Here is a 17,735-nt window from a genome sequence, read left to right as displayed (position 1 = left end):
GAAGGCCAAACTCGTAACTCAAATATTCGCCTCCGCGAGATCATAGAAACTTTATTTTCTTGTTACGATGATTCTCCACTTCACTCTAAAATTCTTTGAACTTTTCAAACGTTTCATACTTGTGTTTCATTAAGTAGATATACTCATATCTGCTCAAATAATCTGTGAAAAGGTCAGTAAATAACGATACCTGCCGCGAGCCTCAACACTCATTGGACCGCATACATCGGTATGTATTATTTCCAATAAGTCATTGGCTCGCTCCATTGTTCCGGAGAACGAAGTTTTAGTCATCTTGCCCATGAGGCATGGTTCGCAAGTATCAAATGATTCATAATCAAGTGATTCCAAAAGTCCATTTGAATGGAGTTTCTTCATACGCTTTACATCAATATGACCTAAACAGCAGTGCCACAAATATGCTGCACTATCATTATCAACTTTGCATCTTTTGGCATCAATATTATGAATATGTGTATCACTACGATCGAGATTCAATAAACCATTTACATTGGGTGTATGACCATAGAAGGTTTTATTCATGTAAACAGAACAACAATTATTCTCTGACTTAAATGAATAACCGCATTGCAATAAACATGATCTAATCATATTAATGCTCAATGCAAACACCAAATAACATTTATTTAGGTTCAATTCTAATCCCGAAGGCAGAGGGAGTGTGCGATGGGGATCGTATCAACCTTAAAATTACTTCCAACACACATCGTCACCTTGTCCTTAACTGGTCTCTGTTTATTTTGCAACTCCTATTTTGAGTCACTACTCTTAGCAACTGAACTAGTATCAAATACCGAGGGGTTGCTATAAACACTAGTAAAGTACACATAAATAACATGTATATCAAATATACCTCTGTTCACTTTGCCATCCTTCTTAACCGCCAAGTATCTAGGGCAGTTCCACTTCCAGTGACCATTTCCTTTGCAGTAGAAGCACTCAGTTTCAGGCTTGGGTCTAGCTTTGGGTTTATTCACGGGAGTGGCAACTTGCTTGCCATTCTTTCGTGAAGTTCCCTTCCTTTTCCTTTGCCCCTTTTCTTGAAACTAGTGGTCTTGTTAACCATCAACACTTGATGCTCTTTCTTGATTCTCCTTCGCCGATTTTAGCATCGCGAAGAGCTCGGGAATCGTTTTCGTCATCCCTTGCATATTATAGTTCATCGCGAAGTTCCAGTAACATGGTGATAGTGACTAGAGAACTCTGTCAATCACTATCTTATCTGGAAGATTAACTCCCACTTGATTCAAGCGATTGTAGTACTCAGACATTCTGATCACATGCTCATTGGTTGAGCTATTCTCCTCCATCTTGTAGGCAAAGTACTTGTCAGAGGTCTCATACCTCTCGACTCGGGCATGAGTCTGAAATACCAATTTCAGCTCTTGTAACATCTTATATGCTCCATGGCGTTCAAAACGTTTTTGAAGTCCCGGTTCTAAGCAGTAAATCATGGAGCACTAAATTATCAAGTAGTCATCATACCAAGCTTGCCAAACGTTCATAACTTCTGTATCTGCTCCTGCAATAGGTCCGTCACCTAGCGGTGAATCAAGGACATAATTCTTCTGTGCAGCAACAAGGATAATCCTCAGATCACGTATCCAATCCGCATCATTGCTACTATCATCTTTCAACTTAGTTTTCTCTAGGAACATATCAAAAATAAAACAGGGGAGCTATACGCGAGCTATTGATCTATAACATAGGCAGACTAAGTTCATGATAAATTAAGTTCAATTAATCATATTACTTAAGAACTCCCACTCAGATAGACATCCCTCAAGTCATCTAAATGATCACATGATCCATATCAACTAAACCACTCATCACGTGAGATGGACTAGTCTTCAATGGTGAACATCTCTATGTTGATCATATTTACTATATGATTCACGTTTGACCTTTCGGTCTCCAGTGTTCCGTGGCCATGTCTGTACATGCTAGGCTCGTCAAGTTTAACCCGAGTATTCCGCATGTGCAAAACTATCTTGCACCCGTTGTATGTGAACGTAGAGTCTATCACACCCGATCATCACGTGGTGTCTCAGCACAAAGAACTTTCGCAACGGTGCATTCTCAGGGAGAACACTTATACCTTGAAATTTAGTTAAGGGATCATCTTATAATGCTACCGCCGTACTAAGCAAAATAAGATGCATAAAATATAAACATCACATGCAATCAAAATATGTGACATGATATGGCCATCATCATCTTGTGCCTTCGATCTCCATCTCCAAAGCACCGTCATGATCTCCATCGTCACCGGCTTGATACCTTGATCTCCATCGTAGCGCGTGGTCGTCTCGCCAACTATTGCTTATACAACTATCGCTAACGCATAGTGATAAAGTAAAGCAATTACATGGCGATTGCATTTCATACAATAAAGCAACAACCATAAGGCTCCTGCCAGGTGCCGATAACTTTTACAAAACATGATCATCTCATACAATAACATATATCACATCATGTGTTGACCATATCACATCACAATATGCCCTGCAAAAACAAGTTAGACGTCCTCTACTTTGTTGTTGCAAGTTTTACGTGGCTGCTACGGGCTTCTAGTAAGAACCGTTCTTACCTACGCATCAAAACCACAACGATGTTTCGTCAAGTTCATTGTTTTAACCTTCAACAAGGACCAGCTATAGTCAAATTTGATTCAACTAAAGTTGGAGAAACAGACACCCGCCAGCCACCTTTATGCAAAACAAGTTGCATGTATGTCGGTGGAACCGGTCTCATGAACGTGGTCATGTAAGGTTGGTCCAGGACGCTTCATCCAACAATACCGCCGAATCAAAATAAGACATTGGTGGTAAGCAGTATGACTATGATCGCCCACAACTCTTTGTGTTCTACTCGTGCATATCCTCTACGCATAGACCTGGCTCGGATGACACTGTTGGGGAACGTAGCATGCAATTTCAAAAAAATTCCTACGATCACGCAAGATCTATCTAGGGGGAGAGTGTGTCCACGTACCCTCGTAGACCGAAAGCCGAAGCGTTAGTATAACGCGGTTGATGTAGTCGAACGTCTTTGCGATCCAACCGATCTAGTACCGAACGTACGACACCTCCGAGTTCAGCACACGTTCAGCTCGATGACGTCCCTCGAACTCTTGATCCAGCAGAGGGTCGAGGGAGAGTTTCGTCAGCATGACAGCGTGGTGACGGTGATGTGATCCGCTCAGGGCTTTGCCTAAGCACTACGACACTATGACCGGAGGAGTAAACTGTGGAGGGGGCACCGAACACGGCTAAGAGAATAATTATTGTGCTTTTGGGGTGCCCCCTGCCCCCATATATAAAGGAGGGGAGGAGGAGGCCGGCCACCAAGGGGCGCCCCAAGGGGGGAGTCCTACTAGGACTACACTCCTAGTAGGATTCACCCCATTTTTTCCTTTCTCATGGAGGGGAAAGAGGGAAGGAGAAGGAGAGGGAGAGGGAAAGATGAAAGGGGCCGCTCCCCCCCTTGTCCGATTCGGACTCCCTTGGGGGGGGAGCGCCACCTTGCGGGCTCCCCTCTCTTTCTCCCCTATGGCCCATGAAGGCCCATTACTTCCCCGGGGGGTTCCGGTAACCCCTCGGTACCCCGATATATCCGAAACGTCCTGAAACCATCCGGTGTCCGAATACCTTCGTCCAATATATCAATCTTTACCTCTCAACTATTTCGAGACTCCTCGTCATGTCCGTGATCTCACCCGGGACTCCGAACAATTTCGGTCACCAAAACACATAACTCATAATACAAATCGTCATCGAACGTTAAGCGTGCGGACCCTACGGGTTTGAGAACTATGTAGACATGATTGAGACACATCTCCGATCAATAACCAACAGCGGAACCTGGATGCTCATATTGGTTCCTACATATTCTACGAAGATCTTTATCGGTCAAACCCCAATAACAACATACGTTATTTCCTTTGTCATCGGTATGTTACTTGCCCGAGATTCGATCGTCGGTATCCTCATACCTAGTTCAATCTCGTTACCGGCAAGTCTCTTTACTCGTTCCGTAATGCATCAGCCCGTAACTAACTCATTAGTCACATTGCTTGGAAGGCTTATAGTGATGTGCATTACCGAGAGGGCCCAGAGATACCTCTCCGATACTCGGAGTGACAAATCCTAATCTTGATCTTTGACAACCCAACAAACACCTTCGGAGACACCTGTAGAGCATCTTTATAATCACCCAGTTACGTTGTGATGTTTGATAGCACACAAGGTGTTCCTCCGATATTCGGGAGTTGCATAATCTCATAGTCAGAGGAATATGTATAAGTCAGCAATAGCAATAAAACTTAATGATCATTATGCTAAGCTAACGGATGGGTCTTGTCCATCACATCATTCTCCTAATGATGTGATCCCGTTCATCAAATGACAACACATGTATATGGTTAGGAAACTTAACCATCTTTGATTAACGAGCTAGTCTAGTAGAGGCATACTAGGGACACTTTGTCTTGTCTATGTATTCACACATGTATCAAGTTTCCGGTTAATACAATTCTAGCATGAATAATAAACATTTATCATGATATAAGGAAATATAAATAACAACTTTATTATTGCCTCTAGGGCATATTTCCTTCACAAATAATTAAACAAAACTCCCTCAAACTGTTGTTGGTATGGAAGGCACCCGTGGATTCAGCTACCCATGGCTTATGTTTGTTGGTGGAGGGGGAGTAAGCTTTTACTTTTACCGCTTGGGAACCGCCACTAGTTTATTTAGCATGGAAGATTGAAAACTCTTGGTCGAAACGTTGATAGGAAAGGCATACCTCCCAAAATTATATTTATCTCTGGTTTAAGCTCTGAGCTCTGGCACCTCTGCAAATCCCTGCTCCCCTCTGCGAAGGGACTATCTATTTACTTTTATGTTGAGTCATCACCTTCTCAACACAAGCGCCAGTTGTGAGAGCACTATTGTGATCCTCATGCATTGCGTATAGTTAATGTTGAATGTACCGTGATTGGATCTCTTCTACCATGAATTACAATGTTGGAGGTGCTTTGTGTTTATGTTTTGCGGTCTCAGAAAGGGCTAGCGAGATACCATTATTGTCATATTATATCATGATTGTTTTGACAAAGTGTTGGCATTTGAGATATCTTATTATAGCTCGCTAGTTGATTATGCCATTGATATGAGTTAATATAATTTCTAAGAGTTCTTGTTGGCATGGTTAGTTATGATCATTGCTGAAAACCTGGGTGCTATTTAAGCATATGTATGTAAACAAGAACAAAAGAGTTCATAAAAGTTTCTCTTTATCACTTCAGTTTGTCAACTGAATTGCTTGAGGACGAGCAATGGGTTAAGCTTGGGGAGTTGATACGTCTCCATCGTATCTACTTTTCCTAACGCTTTTGCTCTTGTTTTGGACTCTAATTTGCATGGTTTGAATGAAACTAACCCGGAGTGATGTTGTTTTCAGCAGAACTACCATGGTGTTGTTTTTGTGCAGAAATAAAAGTTCTCGGAATTTGACAAAACTTTTTGGAGAGTTATTTTGGAATATATAATAATTTATGGAACCAAGACCCACTGGAGGGGGACCCAGCTGCCCACAAGGCACTAGCGCACCACCCCCATCTGGTGCGCCCTAGTGGGTAGTGGGTCCCACGAGGCTCCGCTAACCCTAATTCCGATGCTATAAAATCATATTTTTCCAGAAAAAATAGGAGAGGAAGTTTCATCGCATTTTACGGTACAGAGCCGCCGCCACCTCCGGTTCTTCATCAGGAGGCTAGATTTGGAGCCCGTTCGAGGCTCCGGAGAGGGGGATCTTCGGTCTTCGTCATCACCAACCATCCTCCATCACCAATTTCATGATGCTCACCGCCGGGAGTGAGTAATTCCTTTGTAGGCTCGCTGGTCGGTGAGGAGTTGGATGAGATTCATTATGTAATCGAGTTAGTTTTGTTAGGGCTTGATCCCTAGTATCCACCATGTTCTGAGATTGATGTTGCTATGACTTTGCTATGCTTAATGCTTGTCACTAGGGCCTGAGTTGCATGATTTTAGATATGAACCGTTTATAGTTTCACCATCATATCTATGTTCTTGATCCGATCTTACAAGTCATATGCACCTATTATGTGTTATGATCCATAAACCCCAAGGTGACAATAATTGGGATACTTTCCGGTGATGACCGTAGTTTGAGGAGTTCATGTATTCACTATGTGCTAATGCTTTGTTCCGGTTCTCTACTAAAAGGAGGCCTTAATATTCCTTAGTTTCCTTATGGACCCCGCTGCCACGGGAGGGTAGGACAAAAGATGTCATGCAAGTTCTTTTCCATAAGCACGTATGCCTATTTACGAAATACATGCCTACATTATATTTACTGGAGCTAGTTCTGTGTCGCCCTAGGTTATGACTGATATATGATGAATATTATGCAACATAATCACCGATCCAATGCCTACGAGTTTTTCACATATTGTTCTTGCTGCGTTACTATTACTATTGCTACTATCACAACTGCTACAAAACTGCTACTGTTGTTACCGTTACCGCTGCTATCGTTACCACCACTATCAAACTATCATATTACTGTGCTACTGATCACTTTGCTGCAGATATTTAATCTCTAGGTGTGGTTGAATTGATAACTCAACTGCTAATACTTACAAATATTCTCCCCTTGTGTCGAATCTATAAATTTGAGTTGAATACTCTATCCTCGAAAACTGTTGTGATCCCCTATAGTTGTGGGTTATCACTAATCTCCTATTCGAAGCTTGTAAATCCCAAGTGGCTAGTATAGCTCTCCTATCCGGAGATAAACCATCCGACCATGAGTCCCAGAAAACGCATCTTCCATTGTTCGAAGTGCATAGCCTACTTAATCTCGAAGACCAGAAGCGCAAGTGTGTTCTGTGGTCAATCACTGACAACTTTTTCCGAAGTATCACCGCCTATGACATCATATGCGCCAGTTATTACTTAATTGAATCATGGTTCAAGGTAACCCTCTCATTGGCACATCTTACCAAAATAGAGATCGTGCCCAACATTTTTGGGGATATCATCAATCAATTGATTCACCCAATGTGGCCGAAACGTGGTGATTTTCACGACGCAGCAGAGGGGGCGCCTCGTCCTTTTGACTGACTTATAAAGTGCAGAGGACAACAAATCTTCCTCCCTACGCTCCCATTCCGCTCCAACGCCCAAATCTCCAAAGCATCAACGCCTCAATCCCATTCACAGGCTCAAGCCATCTTCAAGCTTCCGCATCTCACACCCATGCCCGAGGCGGGTCTGAAGGGGAGGTGGGTGGCCTCTAAGGTCACCTACACCACCATCAGCAAGCTCCGAGCGGCGGGGATACTTTCCCGTAGACACCGCATGAAGGGCTCCAGGGCCCAACCAGCGTGTCCCCACTCCCAAGCCCAAGGAGTGGGTTGTGTTCATCCCCCACCTCGTCCGAGGTCTGGGGTTCCCCTGCACCCTTTCATGCGGGAGATTCTCTTCTTCTACGTGCTAGATTTCCATAATCTAGCCGAAATTCCATCATGCACCTCACCACCTTCGTCGTCATTTGCGAGGCTTTCCTGCGCGTGGAACCGCACTTCGGCCTATGGCTGAAGACGTCCCGCGTCAAGCCAAAGAGCGATGCTACTTGTGGGCTGCGTTGGGATTTCCCCGAAGAGGAGAGAAGATGCAGTATAGTAAAGATAAGTATTTCCCTCAGTTAAGAACCAAGATTATCAATCGAGTAGAAGAATCACACAAAGCCTAATTGCAATTAATGCAACTGTTGTTACTTCTAAAGTCAGTTACAATTATTAATTAATGTTGTTTCCAAAATCATTTACAAATAATGCAATTAATGGTGTTCTAATTTATCCGTGATGTAATGTACCCATCATTAAAGCGGCGCAGGACATTAGATATAGGTGATTAAATCAAGAATGCTCCCCCTAAATTCAACTGGGGTGGATTTCCTTCATCCCCTTGTTACCAATCATAATCCTCCACATCAGTTTGCATGTAAAAATTGAAGTAACCTTCATTTTGAACAGAGTTTATACATATACTCCCTCTGTTCCTAAATGTAAGTCTTTTTAAAGATTCCAACAAGCAACTATATAGGAAGCAAAATGAGTGAATCTATACTCTAAAATATGTCTATATACATCCGTATGTTGTAGCCCATTTGAAATCTCTAAAAAGACTTATATTTTGAAACAGAGGGACTACATACTTAAAAAAAATGTTTATACATACTTTTTGGAGAAACAAAAGATATTCGAAACACAGCAGGATCTATCGCCGACCTCGGCTCTATCATAACAATGGGAACGTATAGCCCAGAATAGCAAAGCGACGAGTCGACGACCACTCACAGGCTCTCGACCGTTCCGCATTGACGCGACGGGAACCCCACCCAAAACTCTCATCTCCACCGTCAACTACGCATCCGTAGCAGGTTCACCGTGTCTCCTCCCTCCCCGCACCCGGTCCACCTACACCGCGTTTCCTACTCTGGGTTGAATCCATACACCGCCTCCACGGGTCCATGCGCCCACCGGCTCACTATAGCCCGTCCGGCGCAGGATACGTCTATAAGTAAAGCCCCACCCTCACCCAGTTCTCCTCTTTCTCAGACGCACTCTCTCCCGATCCCCTTTCCCCTCCCCCTCTCGCGGAGGAGGCGAGGACCGGTCGGATCGATCCCACTCGAGCTCGATTTTAGCCGCCAAAAAGTTTAGCGTGCTCCACACAGCGACAGGCCGTACGGCCCAAGCTTCGGGCGGCGGCGCGCTCTCGGTGGGCGGCGGGATCTGAGACCCAAACCCTAGGTGGCGGCGGCGCCGCCGTGGGGGTGAAATGGACGCGAGGTTCCCGTACTCCCCGGCCGAGGTGGCCAAGGTGAAGCTCGTGCAGTTCGGCATCCTCAGCCCGGATGAAATCGTAATACCTCGCCTCCCCCACCCCCACCGCCGCCTATGTTTCGTTTCTCTGCGTGGAGTGGGAACTCGTACTGGTCTGACTGGGCTTGGCTAGCTTCGAACTTTGGATGAACTGTCATCAGGTTGTTGGTTGTTAGCTTCAAGCTGTGCTGCTTCTTGGGTAGCGAATTGGCCGAGTTTGATTTGACAAATATATGTTGAAGCTGGTCCATTGTAACTTACCAAAGGTTCTGACACACTGAACAATATATATATGTATGAGTGTTGTTTGGTTGAGTCGGTGTTTTGCTAACTTGGGGAACTAGTTAAACTTTGAGCAAAATGCTTGGTTGTAAGTCTCTAGTTCGGTTTGAGCTACAAGTTGTACTCCGTGTAATACTATTCAAGTGGGATATTTGGTTGAGCATCGAGTTGAACTTCGCACCTGTATTACATGTACATCAAAGTTTTATCAGATCTAACAAAAGGCAAATGTTCTTATTACTTGTGTGGTATTTGTATTTACTATGAATTTGGCAGTTTGGTTGTGCTTAGCAGTTTGCACTGTTTGTTTATTATCACACAAGATCTTACTGTGCTTTCGATTGGGTCATGTTCAATACAAGTTTGAATAAGGCTACACGCATCTGTTTGCTGGTCTTATACTATAGATTTGCAGAATATATCTAATAAGATGGATTTGAGAGGGTTTAATAGTATGATTTGTTTGGTTCAAATGACCATCGACCGTTGTAATGATGGTCTGAGGAGTGCCTCCTGAACTGGTCCATATGGAGTGCCAAAGAAATGTGTAGGACTGAATTTGATAAATTTTGTGTTGCTTTGCTATTTTTGTAGAGACAAATGTCAGTGGTGGTGATAGAGCATGCAGAGACTATGGAGAGGGGGAAGGCAAAGCCTGGGGGTTTGAGTGACCCTCGTTTGGGCACCATTGACCGGAAGATCAAGTGTGATACATGTATGGCTGGGATGGCTGAGTGCCCGGGTCACTTTGGCCACCTTGAGCTTGCAAAGCCAATGTTCCACATCGGCTTCATCAAGACTGTACTCTCCATAATGCGCTGTGTGTGCTTCAACTGTTCCAAGATCCTGGCGGATGAGGTACATGACCCCTCTGTTCGTCTGGTTTCCTTTTAAGACCTACGCATTTTACTAGGTTGTTGTTTGGTGCATATCTAAGGTAAACTGGAAGGAGTCCCTGATGTGCAAGACAAGCTAAACTGAAATCATGACAATTGATTTAGACTTCTTGCATGTTTGTCCAATTTTGCATCTGTTCAACTTCATAGAATCTTTTTGATCAGGTGCGATGAACCTGTACATGCAATTGATTTAGACTTCTTGCATGTTTCTTATGGATCTGGAATTCAACATTGGAAGCCAAGATTATCTTTGTGAAATTTCAATAGAGCCTGCCATTGGTAGAACTGCATCAGACAAAAGAAAACTGCATTGATGATGTGTCCCCGTAGCAACGCCTATTTTATTAATTATTGTCTTTGGTAAAATAACCAGAACCATGGAACCTAATTACAAATAACTTTGGAGTTTTCTCATGAATTCTGAGAAAGGTTGTTCTTGCATGTTAGCTACTCCCTCCGTTCGCAAATATAATATGTTTTGGATATTTCAATATGGACTACATACGGACTGCAATGAGTGAACAAACACACTAAAATGTGTCTATATACATCAGATTCACAAAAAAGTTAGAACATCTTATATTTGTGTACGGAGGGAGTACTATACAGTATCATAGCGTGGACCATTTATTTTTGTGTGCCTTGATCTTGGCATGTTATTTATCAGTGATATCTTGCAGGAGGATACCAAGTTCAAGCAGGCTCTGAAAATCAGGAACCCAAAAAATAGATTAAGAAGAATATATGATGCTTGCAAGAGCAAAAAGATTTGTGCTGGGGGTGATGAACTTGAGGTTCAAGATCAGCAGGATGCTGATGAGCCAGTGAAGAAAAGAGGTGGTTGTGGTGCTCAGCAGCCAAATATCACAGTTGATGGTATGAAGATGGTTGCAGAATTTAAAGCAACAAAGAAGAAAAGTGATGATCAAGATCAACTCCCTGAACCAGTGGAGCGAAAGCAAATTCTCTCTGCCGAGAGGGTATTTACATTATCCTTACTCAATTCAATAGGTTCTAAGAATTTTCAGTTAACCACATGGCTTACATCATGGTTTATTGGGGCAGGTCCTTAATGTTCTCAAGCGTATAAGTGATGAGGACTGTCTTTTGTTGGGCCTGAACCCTAAGTATGCTCGTCCTGATTGGATGATACTGCAAGTCCTTCCAATTCCTCCACCGCCTGTCAGACCATCTGTTATGATGGATACTTCCTCCAGAAGTGAGGTTAGCCAGTACTACTAAAATTATTATTAATGGATCCAATGGTTGGTTCACAGGTCTCACCCTTCCACTCACTGTTTATCTTGCTGTTTCTTCTGTTTCTACAGGATGATTTGACTCATCAATTAGCGATGATAATTCGACATAATGAGAACTTGAGGAGGCAAGAGAGAAATGGAGCCCCAGCTCACATTATAACTGAGTTTGCTCAGTTGTTGCAGTTTCACATTGCAACGTACTTCGACAATGATCTTCCTGGACAACCAAGGGTGAGTAGTCTATAAGTGCACTCCCCATATTAATCACTAATAGATAAGTTATTCTCATCATCTGTTGTGGAAATATCCAGGCCACTCAGCGTTCTGGAAGGCCTATTAAGTCAATATGCAGCAGGCTGAAAGCAAAAGAAGGCCGGATTAGAGGAAACTTAATGGGGAAGCGTGTTGATTTCTCAGCTCGTACTGTCATCACACCAGATCCGAATATCAACATTGATCAATTGGGGGTGCCATGGAGTATTGCTTTGAATCTGACATACCCAGAAACTGTCACTCCATATAACATCGAGAGGTAAATTAAGTTTCTGTTATTAAGGCATCTTATGTAATCACTGTTCTTGCATTGATATGTGAGAAGTTGTGTCTAAATCTGATCATACCAGGTTGAAAGAGCTAGTAGAATATGGACCTCACCCACCCCCAGGTAAGACAGGTGCAAAGTACATCATCAGGGAAGATGGTCAGAGGCTGGATCTTCGCTATGTGAAGAAAAGTAGTGATCAGCATCTGGAGCTGGGTTACAAGGTTAGTGCTGACATCGTTGCAGCACCTACTGTTTTAATGGTGACATAACAAAAATTGCCTTTTGGTTTGGCTCACCTGTTTCGTGCTTGACTTCTCAGGTGGAAAGACACCTCAATGATGGAGATTTTGTTCTTTTCAACCGGCAACCAAGTCTTCATAAAATGTCTATCATGGGGCATCGTATTAAAATTATGCCGTACTCAACTTTCCGCCTGAACCTGTCTGTCACATCACCATACAATGCAGATTTTGATGGGGATGAAATGAATATGCACGTTCCTCAGTCATTTGAGACCAGAGCCGAAGTTTTAGAGTTGATGATGGTGCCAAAATGTATTGTCTCGCCTCAAGCGAATAGACCTGTTATGGGTATTGTCCAGGACACACTTCTTGGGTGTCGAAAAATAACCAAAAGGGACACTCTTATTGAAAAGGTTAACGATACTCTCCTTAAACACCTAATATTATTGTTTGTAGTTTTTGTAGCTTAATGTTCTGAAATTTCTCCCAGGATGTATTTATGAACATCCTAATGTGGTGGGAAGATTTTGATGGGAAGGTCCCTGCGCCTGCCATTTTGAGACCAAGGCCGATTTGGACTGGCAAACAAGTTTTCAACTTGATTATTCCCAAGCTAATCAATTTAATAAGATTTTCAGCCTGGCATGCTGAAACAGAAAGTGGATTTATTACTCCAGGAGATACTATGGTCCGGATAGAGAAGGGAGAGCTTCTGTCTGGTACACTTTGCAAAAAAACACTTGGGACGTCAACTGGAAGTCTTATTCATGTTATTTGGTAAGTTATAAACGTTGCATTGCAGTTTTTGGTACACATGTTCTGTGCTGAATAATTTTGGTTGGTTTAACTGTTTGCAGGGAAGAGGTAGGGCCAGATGCTGCACGGAAGTTCTTGGGTCATACACAGTGGCTGGTCAACTACTGGCTTCTGCAAAACGGTTTCAGTATTGGTATTGGAGATACAATTGCAGATGCTGCTACTATGGAGAAGATTAACGAGACAATTGGAACAGCTAAGAATGAGGTGAAGGAGCTTATTAAGCAAGCACAAGAGAAGAACTTGGAACCTGAGCCAGGACGCACCATGATGGAATCATTCGAAAACCGAGTAAATCAGGTACTGCTGAATGCTCTTGTTTGGTTCTTTCATCTGGGAAGGAGTAAGCCACCAGCTTTTTTTGGGAGAGTTTGATTCTTCCATTTGGGAGACTTTGATCCTTCCATTTGGGAAGGAGTAAGCCATCAGTTTTTGGTAGACTTGTTTTGACATATCCGTTTTCCATGCTAGGTTCTTAACAAGGCTCGTGATGATGCTGGGAGTAGTGCTCAGAAGAGTTTGTCTGAGAGCAACAATTTGAAAGCTATGGTCACTGCAGGCTCAAAAGGCAGTTTCATTAATATTTCGCAAATGACTGCTTGTGTCGGACAGCAGAATGTTGAGGGCAAGCGGATTCCATTTGGTTTTGTTGATCGTACATTGCCCCACTTCACGAAAGATGACTACGGCCCCGAAAGTCGTGGGTTTGTTGAGAACTCTTACCTTCGAGGTCTGACACCACAAGAATTTTTCTTCCATGCTATGGGTGGTAGAGAAGGTTTGATTGATACTGCTGTGAAAACCTCCGAGACGGGATATATTCAGCGGAGGCTCGTGAAGGCTATGGAGGACATTATGGTGAAATATGATGGTACTGTGCGAAATTCTCTGGGTGATGTTATTCAATTCTTGTATGGAGAAGATGGCATGGATGCTGTTTGGATCGAATCACAGAAATTGGACTCCCTGAAGATGAAGAAGGCCGAGTTTGATAATGTATTTCGTTATGAACTCGATGATGAGAACTGGAGGCCTACTTACATGTTGCCTGACCATGTTGATGATTTGAAGACCATTCGTGAATTCAGAAATGTGTTTGAGGCAGAGGTTCAGAAATTAGAAGCGGACAGATTACAGCTTGGGACTGAAATTACTACAACTGGCGACAATACATGGCCTATGCCTGTCAACCTCAAGCGGCTTATCTGGAATGCTCAGAAGACTTTCAAGATTGATTTAAGAAGACCTTCTGACATGCACCCAATGGAAATTGTGGAAGCAATAGATAAGCTGCAAGAAAGACTTAAGGTTGTCCCTGGTGATGATGCCATGAGCATCGAGGCTCAGAAGAACGCTACTTTGTTCTTCAATATCCTGCTTCGTAGCACATTTGCTAGCAAGAGGGTCTTGAAAGAATACAGGCTTACAAAGGAATCCTTCGAATGGGTCATTGGTGAGATTGAATCGAGATTCCTCCAGTCTTTGGTAGCTCCTGGTGAAATGATTGGATGTGTGGCTGCACAGTCCATTGGAGAACCGGCAACTCAGATGACACTGAATACTTTCCATTATGCTGGTGTTAGTGCTAAGAATGTTACCCTTGGAGTTCCCAGGTTAAGAGAGATCATTAACGTTGCCAAGAAGATAAAGACTCCATCTCTGTCTGTTTTCCTAAAGCCTGAGGTGAGCAAGAAAAAAGAATTGGCTAAGAATGTGCAGTGTGCCTTGGAGTACACTACACTGCGTAGTGTGACCCATGCCACTGAGATATGGTATGATCCTGATCCTCTAGGAACCATCATTGAAGAGGATGTGGAATTTGTCAGGTCATATTATGAAATGCCTGATGAGGATATTGATCCGGATAAGATCTCTCCTTGGCTGCTGCGTATTGAGCTGAACCGTGAGATGATGGTTGATAAGAAATTGAGCATGGCTGATATTGCAGAGAAGATCAATCATGAATTTGACGATGACTTGTCATGCATATTCAATGATGATAATGCAGATAAGCTCATCCTTCGTGTCCGCATTACAAATGACGAAGCTCCAAAAGGAGAAATACAGGATGAATCTGCTGAGGATGACGTCTTCCTCAAGAAGATTGAGGGTAATATGTTGACTGAGATGGCCCTTCGAGGCATTCCAGATATTAACAAGGTCTTCATCAAATACGGGAAGGTCAATAAATTTGATGAAAGTGAGGGTTTCAAACCAGATAACGAGTGGATGCTTGATACAGAAGGTGTAAACCTCTTGGCCGTGATGTGCCATGAGGATGTTGATTCTACAAGGACAACTAGTAACCATTTGATTGAAGTGATTGAGGTTCTTGGGATTGAGGCTGTCCGCAGGTCTCTCTTGGATGAGCTGAGGGTGGTTATATCTTTTGATGGGTCTTATGTGAACTACAGGCATCTGGCCATTCTCTGTGATACGATGACATACAGAGGTCACCTGATGGCTATTACTAGGCATGGTATAAATCGTAATGACACAGGGCCCCTCATGAGATGTTCTTTTGAAGAAACAGTGGATATCTTGCTTGATGCTGCTGTATATGCGGAATCTGATTACCTGAGAGGTGTGACTGAGAACATTATGCTTGGCCAGCTTGCTCCTATTGGTACAGGAGGCTGTGGATTGTATCTGAATGACCAGATGCTGCAGCAGGCCATTGAGCTTCAGCTTCCAAGCTATGTTGAAGGTCTGGACTATGGCATGACACCAGCGCGTTCACCCATGTCCGCGACACCGTACCGTGATGGAGGAATGATGTCACCAATGTTGAGTCCAAATTTCAGGGCTTCCCCAATTACAGATGCTCAGTTCTCACCATATGTTGGGGGCATGGCATTCTCACCCGTCCCGTCAAACTACAGCCCATCCTCTGGAGGTGGTTACAGTCCATCTTCTCCGGTGTTCAGCCCAGGGCCAGGACATGGTTACAGTCCCACTTCTCCATCATACAGCCCTGCATCGCCCAGCTACAGCCCCACCTCTCCATCATATACGCCTGGCTCTCCTTCCTACAGCCCGACCAGTCCATCATACTCTCCGACCAGTCCATCATACTCGCCAACATCCCCGAGCTACAGCCCCACATCTCCTAGCTACAGCCCCACATCTCCGAGCTACAGCCCAACATCACCAAGCTATAGCCCCACATCGCCGAGCTATAGTCCAACATCACCGGTTTATAGTCCGACCTCGCCAGCATACAGCCCGACATCTCCTGCATACAGCCCGACGTCGCCATCTTACAGCCCAACGTCGCCATCATACAGCCCTACTTCTCCCTCATACAGCCCGACATCGCCCTCATACAGCCCGACATCACCCTCATACAGCCCCACGTCGCCCTCATACAGCCCCACGTCGCCCTCATACAGCCCTACCTCGCCCTCATACAGCCCTACATCGCCTGCATACAGCCCTACATCGCCTGGCTACAGCCCGACGTCACCGAGCTACAGCCCTACTTCCCCGAACTACAGCCCCACTTCACCGAGCTACAACCCTTCTTCGGCCAAGTACAGTCCTTCACATGCTTATTCTCCAAGCAGCCCAAGGATGATGAGCCCGTACAGTCAGACTTCTCCGAACTACAGGTATTCTGTTGATAGCTTTGGCCGTTCTTTTGGTGTTGTGTTCCATGTATGTCTATGCTTTATTTTGATTACATTACATCTCTATTTCGTTTCTCCAGCCCGACCTCACCGACCTACTCGCCCACCTCACCATCATATGCGCAACCAAGCCCGTCATACAGCCCGACAAGGTGAGCGCATTTCTGTTGATAATCACCATTGTTTTTAACTTAAAACGTTGTTGCTGTGACAACACATGGGTTTCCTAACATTTTGCGTGAGTGTTGCAGCCCGCACACTACCTCTGGAGGACCTAGCCCAGATTACAGCCCGACATCTCCAAACTACAGGTAAATGCTTGAGGTCTTATCTCATCTGCCCGCGATGAAAGTGCGCAATTAGCTCTTCTGACAATTGTGGTTTTGAGCGTGCAGCCCCAGCGCAAGCTACTCCCCGACTGCACCGGGCTACTCCCCGTCATCCACCGGCCCGCAGACAACTGACAAGGACGATGAGACTGTTGACTAGAAATGGCTGCTGTTGGCTTGATGCAGATTCTTGTTTCCTCGTGTCCGGAACAGGCCTTGTTGTAAGCTGTGATGCTAATAGCAGCACTAGAATTTGCGGCCGTAGCTGGGCTGATATTTAATTGTGTGTTATCTATCGGATTGTTATGCTAATGTTAACATTGGAGCTTTTGTCTTCTCATCTACGGAGTGCTTTGTATGCGCAACTTCAGTTTGGTAGACGTATATGGTCTTCGAGACGGGAGGGGCATGCGAATGTATGGACGCGGTATTGTACAAAACTAACACGGCAGCGCCACATAAACGAGATGTAATTTATGCGGTAGATTAGTCGGCAGCTCCACACAGACGAGATGGAATGTAGTATGGCTGTAGTTCAGTCGGCAGCGCTACATAAGCAAGATGAATGTATGGCTGCCAAGCGTTGACTAACATATGTGGTGATCTTCTAAAAAAAACATGTGGCGATCTTCTTGTTGGGTACGTGGCCCGACGGTGGTGCAACCGACGGTACATGCTTTTTTTTTGAGGGTCAAAGCAATTGCTTTATTACTCAACCAGGTTAGGCAAATCGCCTAGTACAGGACCTGCCACAGAAGGCGGGACATTAGCCTCCCACACAATGGGTTCATTCACA

General features: G+C 44.1%; 1 protein-coding gene across 2 annotated transcripts; it reads left to right on the top strand.

Annotated features, from left to right (window-relative positions):
* Positions 1 to 8,653: 8,653 nt before the first annotated feature.
* On the top strand, positions 8,654 to 17,279 carry LOC123171586 (DNA-directed RNA polymerase II subunit RPB1). Of its 2 annotated transcripts, none has more exons than XM_044589035.1 (14): positions 8,654 to 8,979; positions 9,816 to 10,079; positions 10,801 to 11,100; positions 11,186 to 11,344; positions 11,449 to 11,610; positions 11,691 to 11,911; positions 12,003 to 12,144; positions 12,243 to 12,578; positions 12,656 to 12,942; positions 13,023 to 13,281; positions 13,453 to 16,592; positions 16,691 to 16,762; positions 16,862 to 16,921; positions 17,006 to 17,279. In XM_044589035.1, exons 1-14 carry the CDS (start codon positions 8,896 to 8,898, stop codon positions 17,097 to 17,099), a joined length of 5,580 nt encoding a protein of 1,859 aa, XP_044444970.1. In that variant the 5' UTR covers positions 8,654 to 8,895; the 3' UTR covers positions 17,100 to 17,279. The 2 variants fall into 2 exon arrangements, with proteins under 2 accessions (XP_044444970.1, XP_044444971.1); XM_044589036.1 differs by having other exon boundaries at positions 13,453 to 16,638; positions 16,882 to 16,921; positions 17,126 to 17,279.
* Positions 17,280 to 17,735: the final 456 nt, after the last annotated feature.

The sequence above is a fragment of the Triticum aestivum genome, chromosome 7D, assembly GCF_018294505.1.
Source record: "Triticum aestivum cultivar Chinese Spring chromosome 7D, IWGSC CS RefSeq v2.1, whole genome shotgun sequence".
In the NCBI taxonomy this organism is placed as follows: Eukaryota; Viridiplantae; Streptophyta; class Magnoliopsida; order Poales; family Poaceae; genus Triticum; species Triticum aestivum.
Note: the sequence above shows the minus strand (reverse complement) of the source record. Positions and strands in the feature narration are given on the sequence as shown.